This window comes from Wasmannia auropunctata, unplaced genomic scaffold (genome assembly GCF_000956235.1).
Source record: "Wasmannia auropunctata unplaced genomic scaffold, wasmannia.A_1.0 LD336028.1, whole genome shotgun sequence".
In the NCBI taxonomy this organism is placed as follows: domain Eukaryota; kingdom Metazoa; phylum Arthropoda; class Insecta; order Hymenoptera; family Formicidae; genus Wasmannia; species Wasmannia auropunctata.
The window spans coordinates 400,252-415,798 of record NW_012026862.1 but is presented as its reverse complement, the minus strand read 5'-3'; the positions used below and the strand labels follow the sequence as shown (position 1 = coordinate 415,798).

Below are 15,547 nucleotides of genomic sequence, written 5' to 3'. Positions count from 1 at the left end.
GCTCCAGTATTTAGAAATTTTTAAAGATTCTATCATATTGAAACATAATATGTGATAGACAATAACAAAACAAAAAACTTAGAAACAGTCCTGCAAACAGGACGCCGCGCCGGTAGTGCCGACGTATTACAGTTACGTAAGCGCTGCGGATTTGTGCTGTGTGATCAAAGACATACCCGGTCGAAGAGAACGGGTTATACGCTAAAAACAGCTGTAAAACGCTCTTTTCTCCCCCTTCGACGCACCCTGCCTTTAGGCTCACCCGTGCACCCGGGCAGCTGTCTCGCGGTGGCGCCCCGAACAAGTTAAAACGCTACCTACCTCACCTGCCCTACGGCCCCACCTCTACCTTATACCCGGGCGGGAGGTGGTAAATCGGGAACGGCACTCTCCGAAGAGGGTTTCCGAATAAGGTCAGGCTCGCAAGACCAAACGTGGGCGCGCGAAACCGACCGACAGACCGACCGACCGACCGTGGGTCGATACTGGTAACCGGTAATCGCGCAACGCGTAAACATCGTCGTTATTTTTACGGTGCCCCTATATGCCGCGAAATTGGCCATTTCGAGATTTCGGGATCGCCAAATGAATTCAGTTCCCCGAACTCCGCGCAGAATCCCCCGAAACTGCTAAATATTCTCTCAATCAGAATCCGAAGTCTTTCCTCAATAAACAACACATCGAGGCGCCAAAAATTCAATAGCTCGACGGTAAATATCGACGAATGCATGTCGCCGTGCAAAAATCTTTCAATAGGCTGAGCTCCGTGAAGGTGAGGCTTGAGCAAATAATTGGCGGACGCATAAAGTTCGTGATACCTTGACCCTGCAGTCGTTATTCGTTGCACCAGAGAGACCGCCCGCACCCGATCGCACGTAACAACAATAGAACGTTATGTCGAGTTACAAAGGTGCACGTGATACGCGAGCCAACGTGGAAGGCCGCGATCATTAAAACGCCATTCACACGGAGCACGCTTGATGTTCGTAGGTTTATTATACTTCGGTCAACGAGAATACAGACGTTTGCTTTCTTTCATTGCGACGACCTCCCTCGATTGCCAATTTCAGCCAAGGAAAGGTCTTGTCCAAATTTGTTGACAAAAATTTCGCAAATGACGCTTTGCTAAATTTATGAGATATCACTTTTATAAATCTTTTCACGTGAACAATTTTTTGCGAAAAATTATTTTCTTTTCCCAGCTTTTCGAAAGTTAACACTCGAACCAAATCAGAAACAAAAACATTTCGGCGATTTTTCGCTTTTAAGTAAACGCGTACTTGCAGTGATTTGACCTATATCGTACAGAAAAACTTGTTATAAATAACCTCAAACGATGTTTTTTATAATATTACAACATTAATTGTATCTAATCTTTAAATATTTTTACAATTAAATTTTGATATTATAATAAAAAGTATTTGAGATTAATAAAATTTTGTGTAAGTGTCCAGACATGGGGTTCCTAAACGTTTAGTCATTGGACAGATATATTTTCCAAGTCTTTGTGGATAAAAAGTTTTTGGGAAATCTGATATTTTCTTGAAAGTTTTAGATAGTATCTCATATGTGTTCCACTGAAAAATATTACAATTCAAATCAATTTTAACTACAATGATAACAATGAAATCTTTGTTATATTAAATGGGTTAAAACCCATTTTAATGTGACAAAAGACCTAAAATAGACATGTAATTGGTTTTCATTTTTCAGATCAAATCACCGAAATTTTTCGTTTGTCAAATTTAATAATTTAATCGAGTATTCTAAAACCCTTTGGGCAAGTGTCAGGACTCTCTCTTTCTCTTTGTTAACATCGAAATTCTGAAAATGGGCTGCCAGCTTTGCGCGGAGATCAATCCCGTTTTATTCGCGATCGACGAAGGAAGAAGCGCGCAGCGAGAGTGAGGCGAGGAATGAGAAACGGTGGGCAGGAAACGGCACGACAGAACGATGCCAGCTTACGATAATTATACGTCGACGGGACAACTCCACCCGTATACGGCCGTGATTCGAACCATTCCCGGAGCCGCCGACCCGGTCTGCCTCGCGGCTCGACTCGACTCAACTCGAGTCGACTCGTTGCCGCGCGGCGGCCGCGGCGGCTCCACCGTGACGGATGAATCATTGTCTGTATTAAGTCCTGACTGACATACGCGCGGTGCATACCGCCGAACGAAAGCGGGCACGGTCTCTCTCTCCCTTTCTTCGGTGTCATGATTTTCTCTCACTTAAGTATAATTGATGGGTTAATTGAATATTTAGATGCGTGCACAACAGCATTGCCCTGGATTTACTGGTGAAAATATATGTGGACGTATCTCCTTCTTAATTAAGCGGCATCATTTTAATCGAAATTAAATTCCGTGACACTCTGAAAAATTCGGAAAACTCGAGATAGATTTTTCGTGAGATTTTTCTACCATTCGTGGACGGAAAATACCAAAGAAATAGCAACAATTACGAGGCATCTTGGATAATCCGATTAGTATCGCGTAATCCTACGTAATCCCGCTTATATAAACGATAGCAATTTAAAGTAACAATACGCTTGTTAATTATCGCGAGAATTCATTCGACGTAGTGCCTATATCTCTCGTTAAGCTATTATTAAGCCTTATCAGTAAACCCGCAACGTGGCAATTGATTGCGATTGTCTGCGTAACGGTGCCTTCTTCATCGATTTTATCTTGCGACGATTGATCTAGAAAACCTTTAGCAAGAACTTTACATTTAACAGTGATTCATAAGTAACCGGCTGAGTGCGAGGCGAGGTACGAAATTACCGCGAGATAATGAGATACCTCATACATATTTTATCACCAACGTGAGAAAATGATCTATCCACGGCGCATCGCCGAAAGCGCGAATGTTCACGGGTTAACGTTTCTCAGGATTGTTCGCGGTATGCAAATACCCCACCGCGCCGCCAGAATCCCGAATGCAACGGCTGTCAAACGCCGCGCCGAGTGTGCGAGTTCCCCCTTATGGCGGGAGAATTTCCAGAGCCACATCCCTTATCGAGAAACGTTTGACCGCGTTCTTATCCCGGACGTATGAACACAGTACAACGGCAGCGCGTCTCCGTGGCGGCGGGCGGCATGCCGAGAATCGAAGCTCATCGGTATATTTTTGCTATCCGCGCGCGATCGGTATCTGATTTTCGCCCACTTAACGATAATCCTTATCAACCTAACGGCACCGACTCGCGGCGTATCTTTGCCTCGCGAGAGCGGGGAGAGAGAGGGGGGGGGACTCGAGGCGGAAAAGCAGATGCCGCGCGCGCGTGTTTACGTCACGTCTTTTTCCGCGCGGTATATAGATATATGGCGCAGCGCGATAGGTAAAGTAAGGCCGGTGAAGTTTCTCGTTCACCGCGGAGCATTTGGGCAACCGAAGACAGTTCTCTTTTGCCGGTGTCATCGATTCGTCGCTCGCGATTTTTCCTCGATCGCCCACATGTCACGGGGCTCGCGGGGCCCCCGCTTGATGCCTTCTATAGTCGTACGCTTCTCGCGCGCGAGCGCGACAAGATACTTTCGACCCACGTGCGTGCCACATACGCAACACGGGGGCCGCGAGATATCGGGACCGTGGTTGCGCAACGGAGAGTTTGCTCATTTTTACGCGGCGATTCGCGCGCGCACGCGAGACGCCTACTTGTATATATGTATATATACGCGACGTTAAAAGCGGGGAGCGCGAGCGAGCCTGGGGCCCGCGCGGCCGCCACGATCCTTTCGAAAGTTCGGAGGGGAACCGAAACGGGACGTCGCGCGGTCGGGCCCCCGTGTGGCGTATAACTCGCGCGGGAAACTCGCGCGCGCGCGCGCGTCGTCCCCTATTACGCGTATATTTGTGCGACGCGAACCTCGATTGCCCGCGCGCTACTAACGCGTTTCCTACTTCCAGCGAGTTAACGCTTTCGCGCGGTGCAGCGCATTGCATTGTTTGCCGCGACGGCGATCGTCTCGGCTCAACAGCGCGCGCTGCCCATTCACACCGCTGCTGTCTTTTCGCGCAATTTCGCAGATTTATGCGCCTCGCGAAGTACTCGTCGACGTTATAAATTTGTCTTCTTCGATTGAGTAAAAATAATTCGAATAGAGATAAATTTTCCCTCGCGCGCCGTGTGCCTTCGTCGCACAGATCGCGATTTACGCGAATCATAAATCCTTCGGCACAAAACAATTTACCGCTTTGTGCGTGAAATGACAATCCACCTCCGTAAGTAATTTCGTCACAGTTACACGGGCAATAGGCCGAAGAGCTCGCGAACGGACAAAGCACATCATTGTGCCACCACACGCATACAAATTTGAGACTTGTTTACCTAAAAAGTGGACGTGAAGTTGTAACGATAAGACCAGGGTAAAAAAGGCTGCATATGACCCTCAAATCTAAAGTAAAACCTAGAGTGTTGTAAGGCCGGGAGCGCATGAAATGCATAACAAAGCATAAGCATAATATAAAACCGCTAAGACCAATGAGCAGCCAGTATAAAGTCGTCATATTAATTTACATAAGATTCTCATTGATCCAGCGGTCTTATGTTATACTTATGTTTTGTTATGCATTTCATGTGCTTCCGGCTTTACACAATTCTGTCAATCCAAGCCATAAGAGCGGGTTTATCTTTGTCAGCCGTAAAATTAGCCTTTTTTCATGAATTTTTTTAAGGAAATCTATTATATACAGTAAAACGCGGGTTTTTGCATAAACTTATATATTATTTGAACAGCAAAAAAATATTTTTTATTATATAAGTGGCGATTGAATTATGTGGCATGTTTTTCGAGCTAACGGAAGTAATTACGAAAAAACGAATTAAGATATCGACTTGATTCTTTTTTCCTCTTGATCCTAATACTTTAACGCATGGCGTGAACTAAAATCATGATTTTACAACAAACATTAAATTTGTTATTAATAAAAATTTTAAAAATTTTTAGGGCAAAAAAAATTTTTTTTTCAAATGCTACCATTTTTACAAATTTCAGGCAATTGACATCATTTTAGCTCATTAAAGTGCGTTAAAGTATTAGGATCAAGAAGAAAAAAGAATCAAGTCGATATCTTAATTCATTTTTTTCGTAATTCCGTCAACTCGAAAAACATGTCACATTCAATCGCCATTTAGAGGCATTAAAATACATTTTTATATAAATAAAAAATTTTTTGCTGTTCAAATAATATATAAGTTTATGCAAAAACCCGTGTTTTGCTGTATATAATAGATTTCCTTAAAAAAATTCATGAAAAAAGGCTAATTTTACGGCCGGCAAAGATAATACCCCCCATAAGTCACTACACATTCAGTACACATACAGAGTGTTTCAGAACCGTATTCTTTCTTAATTATTAATTTCTTTACTTAATTCTAAAAGAAAATATTTAAGGTTGTTGGTAATAATATTGATTTGGAACATCCTCTACTGAGAAAAGATACATTGATTTTTCATTGCTACAAATGATCAAAATTGAATTTCTTTACATACAATTCATAATTGTCTTGGAATTGCCTCCTGTAATTCACTCCAGATTTCCTGCACTTATCCGCAATTTCTCCAATAGAGGATACTCTTCGCGCGTATCAGTGCCATCGGGCTAATTAAAAGCGACGGCGCGAAGTGAACGAGATTGGCGCGAATTGAGAAAAAAAACCGCCGCGGGACAATAAAACTAACGCGAGGGAATCCGAGAATTCGAGAAGCGGTCTCACCTTTTTCAAATGCTTGTTCACCCACTTCGTGAAGGTCTTCTTCTGTATAGCGTCTCGTTCATCTGCAAACACACAAAAGAGAGCATAAATATCAGAAAACGTAGAAATTCCATCGGCGGCTGCTGCGTTATGAGTGCGTATACAGTGTATATATACAGTGGCAATGGCTGCCTCGTAATGCATTGTGCACCTGTATTCGTGGTATAGCCAATGTAAATATGAAATATCTCTCGGTAACACATTAGCGTAATTGCTGACAATTCGTGTCATATTCCATTATCATAATTGCCACTACATTTATGCAACGAGCGCAGCCTTGCTTGATGTCACGCCGCGCAAAGCGTATAGCGGGTGTGTACCGTAGACACTTATATAGACCGCAAAGACTATAGACGGCAACGTGTCGCCGCGTCTATTGTCATTGACACAGCAACGATATAGATTACCGTGACAATTGAATTTCGCAATTCGTCTCACTGATATAAGTAGAGGTATAACTATTACATTGCCGTGTGTGTGTGTGTGTGTGTGTGTGTGTCGCGGCGATGTAACGTTATGCATACGATGCTGTTGGCGTGACAGCGAGAGCGTCATGACGCAACGCGCCGCCTGGAAATGGGCCTTTAAGGATGGTCGAGGTCAGTATAACGAAACCAAAGTCGCAAGCAACCGGATCAGGTCAAGTTGGATGAGGTCAAGCAGGTAGACAGGTAGATAAGTAGGCGCGAGCGAGTGAGCGAAACGTGGACGGAAGGTCGGCCGGCTTGGCAAGCTGCTCGATCGGTTGGCATGCGAGGCACAAAAGTCCAAGACAATGGACCACGTGAATAAAGTCCAAGCCCACTCTGCGCGATCCATAATAATACGGGGTATTGTCGGAGATATCGCGTGCTTTTCTGCATTAAATCACAAATAAAATTATAGATTTTGGATCTACTAAACATCTCGGATGTTATCGAATACGCATTTCGATTTCGTTGTGAAATTAACATTCGAGAGACCATCCGTTTTGTCACCGACGTGACGCAACGACGGCCGGGAACCGCAAGGACGCCGACGTCAACTCTGGGATTTCTCACAAATTAATGATCACGCATTTTTGTAGCGTATTCGCGGTTATTGAGAAGCACAAATGAGTAATGCTAAACAATATCCCTGAAGTCATAGGACGGACGATTCGTATTCGGTATTTGGGCACGAGATGTCGAAACGCCTTACGACTTTAACTATATCGCCTATAGATAATAATAGAGACATCGTACAACAATATGCATACACATCTAAAGCACCAGTCACGTTGTGGTAAATTGATGGGCACAAAAAGTAGCGCGTACGCGCGAGATTAATTAGACATCGAGGCATAAATCACGTATCGGTCTTATACAACCGTAATCGCGGAGAATTAGCGTAGATTTATCGATACTCGTGTAATTTACTATCTACGCTATGATTTATAACGAACACTTGGCACCTCATCATCGTGCCGCGTATGAAAAGTTAACGCCACTCGAGCGGCGGTATCATCGACCGGTACAGATTAAAAGATCGACAAGCCGGCGGGAAGTGTCAGCCCAATACCGCCGATGCACAAAATAAGAGGTTAAAGAAAGACATGCGATGTACTCTCTCGGGAGCACTTCTATATAGATTTAGAAATAATCTCGAGTGGCCTGCCCTGTGAACGATCACATTTTCCGAGTGCGGCTGTCGCTCTCGTGAGAGAATCGCGATCAAATATTTTTATGAACGCGCGTAACGCGTTCAACGACTCCTGCGTGATACGCGTCGCGAGAACGTTAACATGAATGCAATTTGCGATATAATGTTGCCCACCTGTTATATGAGATATACGTTTATCAAAATATACGTTAAATAAAAAAAAATTATATATATAAATTCGTATTTTAATAAAGTCTACAAGATGACATGTAAAGCGCATGACCCTAATTTCGAAGATTTTTTTTCAGAACGGCATAGAGATCTCGCGTGACATGTGTCGGAAACTCTGCTTAGTACGAATCTGCGGAAAGTTCATTAATGTCTTATATCCACGCACGTGCGCGTGGCCTAACGAACTTTGCGGCTTACGCGAAATCAGACATTCCGTTCTACTCTGCGAACCGAGCATTTGTTCTTCGTAGATTATCTCGCCTCGTTGTTGGGCCCAACTTTGACCCAGTTTCGACACCTTGCCAACAATTCGAAACTGTATTCGAATTAACAGCTTAGACATGGCAGTTGACGAGTAATATGCAAAGAAATCCGTATTTCACGGTTTTTACTTGATTTTTAATATTTTCTTGTGAATCCAAAGTCAATCTTTCATTAATTAAAAATTTACGCAAAAGAGTTTCCTTAATAATTATTATTTAGGAGAAAAATAGGGCAGGTAAATGCTGCTTTGCTACATATTTACTTGTCAATTATAATGCATATATCGTATTTTTATCTTTCTCGAAAAAATAATAAAACAGTTACACGTATATCAATCAAGAAAAATGCGAGAATATCTTAAATTAAGAAAAAAAAAACGATTCTTGGTTAGCATTTTTATTTGTACTATTATTTCTTATATGGCACAAATGAATTTATAGTTTTGACGTACATTAGGATGATTTCTTCAACGTTTTAAGTTTAATTGACATAGTTAAAGACAGGATCAATTGAAAGATAATCTAATCTGTTACGTCTCGTGGAACAAGTTTCAATGTAATCAATCAGTTAAATCAGCCATGTTGGTAAGAGAGTAAATACAGTTACGATCTTTTAATCAGCTATTCCTTGATAGAATAAAATCTTGGCAAAAAGATTCTTTCATCGTGACTGGCTAAATTATCGGACGGAGCCGCAGATCGCATAACGAAGCGCAAGGAAAGGTGTTGGTTTCTCGACGATTTCGCAGCCGACACTTTGAACGTTAGGGAAGAGTCAGTCTAAACTTACGAAGGCCAGCTTTCGATCTCTAACAGTCGTGCTAACGTAATTCCGCGGAGAATCCAATTCCCAATGCCACAACTATAGAGATAGCTTCGCGTGAATTGTCAGTCGTTAATTGGCGTGGCCTTAATGGCTCGTCTTCGCCAATGTATGCCGATAGACAATCAATTTAACGATCGAATCCAAAGGCCTAATGACGCGACTGATGAAATATTATGGCACGATGTGACATATGCTATCCAATTAAGATTATTAAAAAAATGATATAGATGCGTTTCTTAAATCTTCTACAATAAATCGATTGCTTTATATTTTTATTTTAATTAATAATTACAGTATTAAAATATAATAACTGTATTTTTATTTTTAATTCATAACTCAATAGTATATTTACATATTTATGTTTCAATCACGTTATTATATGAATTCTATTATAACAGAGAGACCCTACTTAAAAAATAAATATCAGTTGGCCGCAATAAGAATAAGTACGTTTAATATATATATTTTATCCCTGTCAAGTTTCAATACGAAAGGCATAAGCGCATCGGCAGAAGAAGAGAGGCATGAACTAATCCCGAAGAAATGCGCATACTTATATTGACGCTTTCTTCAGTAAATCCTTGTTAAGTAGATACGAATGCTGGAATGTGGAAGCTCTGAGAACAGTAATTGACGTTGCAGGGGCTAAAGATAAACGTCAATGAATGTATTCATTGGTATTTATTCTTTTCGGAAATTCTCGACAGTAATTTAAGCGATACCCTCTTGGCTTTTTTTAAGGATGGTGTCAGATAACATTGCCCGCTTATCGAATATTCGAAGAACGGCGGATCATCAGAATACTTGGGTGACAATCTTTACCATTTTATCGCGTACAATTATAGCCTAACAACGATATACAATTCTAGTAATATTTTTAACAAAAATTGTAATAAAACTTTTTCTTAGATTTAATAAAATCTTTGATTTAAGAATAGAATTTAGAACTTTGGATTAATCAATTAATTAGCAAACAAGAATTATTTTCATTCCGTTATGATTTATTAAAGTTCTAATTCTAGTCAAACTTCTGGCAGTCGTTTTGTATGCGTGCAAAACGTTTGTCGGACGAACATATTGTTTATTAACATTTTATTTCTCAAGCTTAATATAAAATCTTTGATTTAAGAATAGAATTTAGAACTCTGGATTAATGTACGAACAAGAATTATTTTCATTCCGTTATGATTTATTAAAGTTCCAGTCAAACTTCTGCCAGTCGTTACTCCATTTTGTACTCCATTGCGTGCAAAACGTTGGTCGAGCTTCGAATACGTATTATTGTTCGAAGGTCTTTTGTAGAAGCCACGAAAGAGAATCGTCTCGCGACCGTTGATTGACATCTTCGGCTAATGTATCTCATTCGTGAGCAACGAGACGCGAGCATTATTTAACGCTTCCGTTATTAATCACCGCGCTTAAGCTCCCCGGTGAGCTCGTGCGAGAGGAGATCGTAACGCGCAAGGAGACGAGACAGAGAGAGAGAGAGAGAGGGAGAGACTCTCGATTTCATAATGCGCGTCCTTCGCTCCATCGGCTCTCCGTCAAAAGAGTCCGGAGGAGACCGAGGCGCGCTGCGGGATTATAACGATATACGAAAGCAACAACGTCGAACAGCGACGACGTAACGGCCGCCGCGTCACGGATGCCGGGATTACTCGCCGCCGCCGGATGCCGTTGCCGGTGTAATTACGATTAAATTAGCGATCGATCTCCCCGGCGCGGCGCGGCGAACGACACGACGCTGACGTCATTTCGTGTGTACGAGCCTTCCGGCCGTTTACTTTTGCGCTAAGTGAAAAGCGGCGGCTATAACTGGGCGTGTATATACCTATACGCGAGTGGCAATGCGCAATCCCGAGTGGGCAGTGATTATGAAAAGTGACGGGCCATTGTTTATTGTTTGTCTATCTTGGCGCGGTTGTAAGACCGGTGGGCCGCGACGCGGACGGGAACACGCCGGATCCGCGGATGACTTCGCGAATGCGCGCGACGCGTCGCGAATTTCCGTCGCGAAACTTCTCTCCCCGGGGGTGGACGCGGAGGAGGTTGAGAGGCACTAAGCAAGTCCTCCGAGCGGACAAACGATAAAAAGAGAACCGCTACTTTTCGTTATCTGCCTACTTTATGTTGTGTATATATACAGACGATAGAGCTCGGATATTCCGTATAGACTACGCACGCTCGACGCGCCGCTAAAAAGGTGAGGCGAAGAAAGCGACACACACTCATAAGCTCAAACATTTATCAGACAAACGTCGCGAGCGTAACTCAACCTTTTTAGACGCGGCGCGCGCGCGTTACAAGCGGTCGACGGTACAGATTTAATCGTCAGGTTAGTAAAAACCAATATATCACATGGCGTGCGTGAGTAAATTTGCAATCTGCAAACTACAGGCAAAACGCATCGCACAATTTGGACGTACGATTGGAAATATTTGTGCAATTCCGATGTTAATAGACACCGCTAAAAAATTGTAATTATAAAAAACAATATATAATATTGAATTTACAAATAATAGTTTCATGGAAAGAATGCTGTGCATTTATTGAGATTATGATTTATGACAAAGGGATATATTTTACGTTTTTCTACCGACAAAGGTATCATGAATATTCACTTCAATAGCCAACTTTGAATTATAGTCGTTTTATAAAAATCGCTCCGTAATTATAGCCGTTTTTGAAGTATCCGCTCTTAAAACCGGGCCGAGGAATGTCGAAATTAGCATGTTGCGAAGGTCACTTCGTGCTTGGAATAAAAGTCCCAACGATTTAATCCCCCAAAGATGTTAATTTCGCGCAAGGAGAACGTCTCTCGTTCCGGACTTAACGCAATCGTCGGCCACAAATCAGTAGCCAGGTAAGTTAAGTAGCAAACTACTTGCTTATTCAAAACAAAGAAAAAAGGGGAGAAAATATGGGGACAAAAATTCCGTAAATAAAGATACCAAAAAAGACAAAAAGGGGAAAAATAAAAACGAGTGAGCTTTCACGAAAATCTTCCAGCATCCGCACATGCCAACTCAAGGGGTTTTCTCTCTCTCTCTTTCTCCACCTACCGTGCGCCTCAATGAACATCGCCCAGCAGCCCCAGAAAGCCTGGGTGTTGCCGGCACGGTGCTCCCCGACCTCGCCATTGCATCCCGGACCCTCTTCCGGGAATCCGTTTGCATTCTGACCTTTGAATTTGGAGAGCGACTCCTCGTAACCGTGCTGGGAGCGTTGCTCGCGCTGGTGCTCGGCGACGGTGTCCGCCGGGTCGAAGCCGAGCCGCTCCTTGTAGTATGCCTGGGTCGACATCCTGTCCTTCTCCGGGCCCCGGGCCGTCCCAGCGAAGTAAAGGGTGCAGGTTTCAACGTTCATGCCCGGCTCCACGCGCGAACTATCATGACACACTTCACGCGGAACGCGGAACCGACAACACCGTTTCTCCGCCGCGCCGCCCTGACAACACAGCCGGCGGCAGGGCACTCGATTAGTTCTCGCTTATTCCGCGTTTAAATCACGCTCACCATTCGACGTTTTGCATTCGTAGTAGAAATCTCTCGTTGTCTTTCTCGAGGTGTAGATACACCCGGGACACGCCCGTGTTCGTTGGCCTTCCTTCCCAGTCGGTCGCGGCAAATATATATTTTTCTCACATTTTCGCAAATTTTCCTTCCCGATGTTCTCCGCCCTCGGAGACTTGGAAGTGGGCGCCTCTCGGATTTTTCAGCTCGATTCGTTCGTTGTACAATAATTTCGCGTTTTCTCCTCTCGTTTTTATCGCCGTTCGTTTACAGCGCGGCGGAATGCACGACGCGCGCGAGAGTCTCTCCGTGGTATCCGTCGTTGTTTACCACCACACGACGTGCACCAGCTTCGGCTGGAACGCGATCGGTTTTCTCGGACCCTCCCGTCGTCGTTCGAGGAATCGGCCAAGGATTCCCCTCACCTTCGGATTCCAATCTGCCGCGGCGGCGGCGGCGGCGGCGTATGCAAATGCGAGACGTCGAGTCGCTATATGTCGCCCCGGCGACCCTCTTATACGATATGGCACTTTGTGAATTCTCGAAAAAACACCCGACTCTCACCGTCGTGCTCCTGTCAGTAACAACGCGAAGATGGAAAACCTGTGCAACGATAATACGCAATGCGCGAATAAGACATTCGAATGATATTTTAAGAGAAGAAGTTTGGTAAGTGACTCTAAAAAACGAAAACGTGGTCGGAGAGAAACCTCGACAATTTTAGAATATACATATTTCAATAATATTTCATTTTGGAAAATCAATCTTAGCTACACTTTTAAAGGTCATTTAATAACACGGTTTTTAATTTATTATGCAGTATGCACACAAAGGAGGCGAATTGCGATCAATTGATACGGTAGCCATCGAATCGTGAAAGATTGAGAGAATTGTAGAAAAGCATTGGAAAAAAGAGAAGTAACGAGATAAGAATAAAAAAAAAGGAAGATCGATCGATATATCCGCATTAGATTAGAAATCAACAGCCTTGGTGCACGCCTAAGGAACTTGGAAAGTCGATCACGGTTACGCCCGGCCACCAGGTATTATTAACCCACGCGTGTCCATCAAATTTGTAATCGATCGTCCATATTAGGTTAACGACTAGGATGGGATAACATCATGACCGCAACAGAGGCAATATAATTAACTTGTGATTTACCTAACCGCGAAAATGAAATTAGTCTTTCGCAATTTCTTTTATATTCAAAAATTTGTAGACTTTAACAGCAAATTCTACTTGTATATAGATCTGTACTTTTATGGCAGACATAAAAGAATAAATCATACACGGAAAGAACGATTTTGCTGGATATAGATCTGAAAATAATTTTTGTTGGACCACCAAAATAATTTTGTTGAAAAGTCAAACTGATTGCTATAGAATATCAAAACGTTTTATAGCAATGCTTATCATTTTTACATTCGAACAAAATTATTTTCATGGTCCAGCAAGAATTATCTTCAGATCTGTATCCAGCAAAGTCTTTCTTTTCATGTAAGATTTATTAACGACATTTAGTGACGTCAAATTTGATGGATAAATTGTATGAAAAAGACACTGCACTATTTATATGCTACTCGAGCGACAGATTTCTTTATCAATTTCTTCACTTGATAAAGTAAATTCAAACTGTTGAGTTATAATAAACCGACAGAGATAACTGCTTCTCCTTTTTCTAATTCGTAACACTTGCAATGCTTACGACACGCACACCCTACGGCTGGTGCTGTACGGTGATCGAGGGGTGCCCGGAGCCGTGACACACGGCGAAAAAGTCGAGCGAAAAGCGAAATCGAACGGACGAACGGACGGACGGGTGGATTGGACAGATCGAGCGACCTTTTCAAACTGACGATCCGCGAGGCGCGTGGAGACTGAGCGCCGACGCACACGCCTGGCATCGGCGGAGGCCTTAAAGGCGACGATGGAAGCGCGCCTAACCGCGAGATCGAACTCCCCGCATATGGTAAGCGGAGAATGGGTACGTGGGTGCCCCACGTCGTGTGGTCGGTGCGTGTGTCAGGAAGGTCCGTCGTCATGGACCAATTCGCCGACGCGCGGTGACGGCGGCGGCGGCGGGCGGGGAGGAAGGGGGAGAGGCTGGTAGCAGACAGCGATTATTGCACTACCGTGCGGTAAAACGCCACACGTATATCGCCCGCTTTCTCTTTAATTCTCTCTCTCTCCCCTTTGAAAATAAAATCCAAAGAGAATCGAGCGAGGAAGAAAAACCAGAACCTAAATGCCTAAGACGATAGGAATTGCGCGCGCGGAATACGAAGAGTGGCGTCGTCGCGACGACGCGACGCGGCGCGACGCGCATACGCGATCGGTCGCCGCGCCGTGCGCGCGATCGGATGCAACAACACGGCACGTACACGGCACCCGCGAATGCGCTCCGAAGCCGGTCGGTCGTCACTCCTGCCCGCACGAAATTAGAAACGGAAAAGAAAACAGACTGAGACCACGGTCGCCACGCGACATGCGGTTGGGTGAGGTCATTCCGCGACGACACACGCGCGCGGTCGTCATTTCCGTCGCGAGGAACCGATCCCGTCGATATTTCTCCGCGTCGGCGCGGTTAAATATAATCATCACGAGAAAAAAAGGGAACGGTTTGAAAAAGAAAAAAAAAACTTCGGCTCCCGAAAAAGCCGAATCCGTATCTCGACGCGAAGGCAATTAACGAGTTTTTTTATTCGTCGAGCGTGATTTAAAAATTCGCCACTCGCGTTTTTTTGGATTCGATTAAAAATCTAACGGTATCCTCCGTCCCGAATTCAATTGAAAGCTATAAGCGCGCGCGAACCGAGGAGAATGCATCTTTCGCCGCTCGTTGACCCGTGAATACGGCTTTAATTGATCCCGTATCTCGCGTCGGGACGCGCCTAATGGACGAGCCCTTGTTAATTCATTAAACGCCGAATGGCGTACGAGCGACGACGACGACGACGGTCTCTCGCTCTCTTTAATGTCGCCAGGGTTGCTGAATCATGCGTTCCGAGAAAACTTTATTCTCTCGGCATCCTCGAGTATACATCACACGTGCGCCTTATATGAGCATAGTCCGCTCCGTGGGGCCGCTTCGCGTAGCGTCGCATAGCGCGCGCGCGCGTCATGTAGGTACACCGCGAGCGTAAAGGTATGCGCCAAAAACGCGGATGCATCAAGTTCGGGAATCGGGGGTATCCATCAATATTAGCGGCACTGTATATATACGATCCGGCGCGATGCGCCGCGCGTCGAGAGAAACTGTCTGAGAAGGGTCGCGCGCATTAATAATCTCTCCGATGCGCGTTAATATCTAACATCGCGCGCGCGCGCGCGCGC

General features: G+C 44.1%; 2 protein-coding genes across 4 annotated transcripts in view; one reads left to right on the top strand and one right to left on the bottom strand.

The window, feature by feature from the left end:
* LOC105452597 (venom serine protease 34-like) overlaps window positions 1–15,547 on the top strand; it is a 77,623-nt gene that overhangs the window by 31,447 nt on the left and 30,629 nt on the right. The gene's annotated exons all lie outside the window — the stretch shown is intronic.
* Window positions 1–15,547, bottom strand: part of LOC105452594 (microtubule-actin cross-linking factor 1) — a 108,249-nt gene that overhangs the window by 73,524 nt on the left and 19,178 nt on the right. For 2 of the 3 annotated variants that reach the window (XM_011693863.1, XM_011693865.1), the window contains exon 3: window positions 5,723–5,784. In XM_011693863.1, the coding sequence (XP_011692165.1) occupies window positions 5,723–5,784 (62 nt within the window). Of the gene's footprint in view, window positions 1–5,722; window positions 5,785–11,883; window positions 12,817–15,547 lie in introns of all 3 variants that reach the window. The other variant, XM_011693862.1, reaches the window with a different exon arrangement.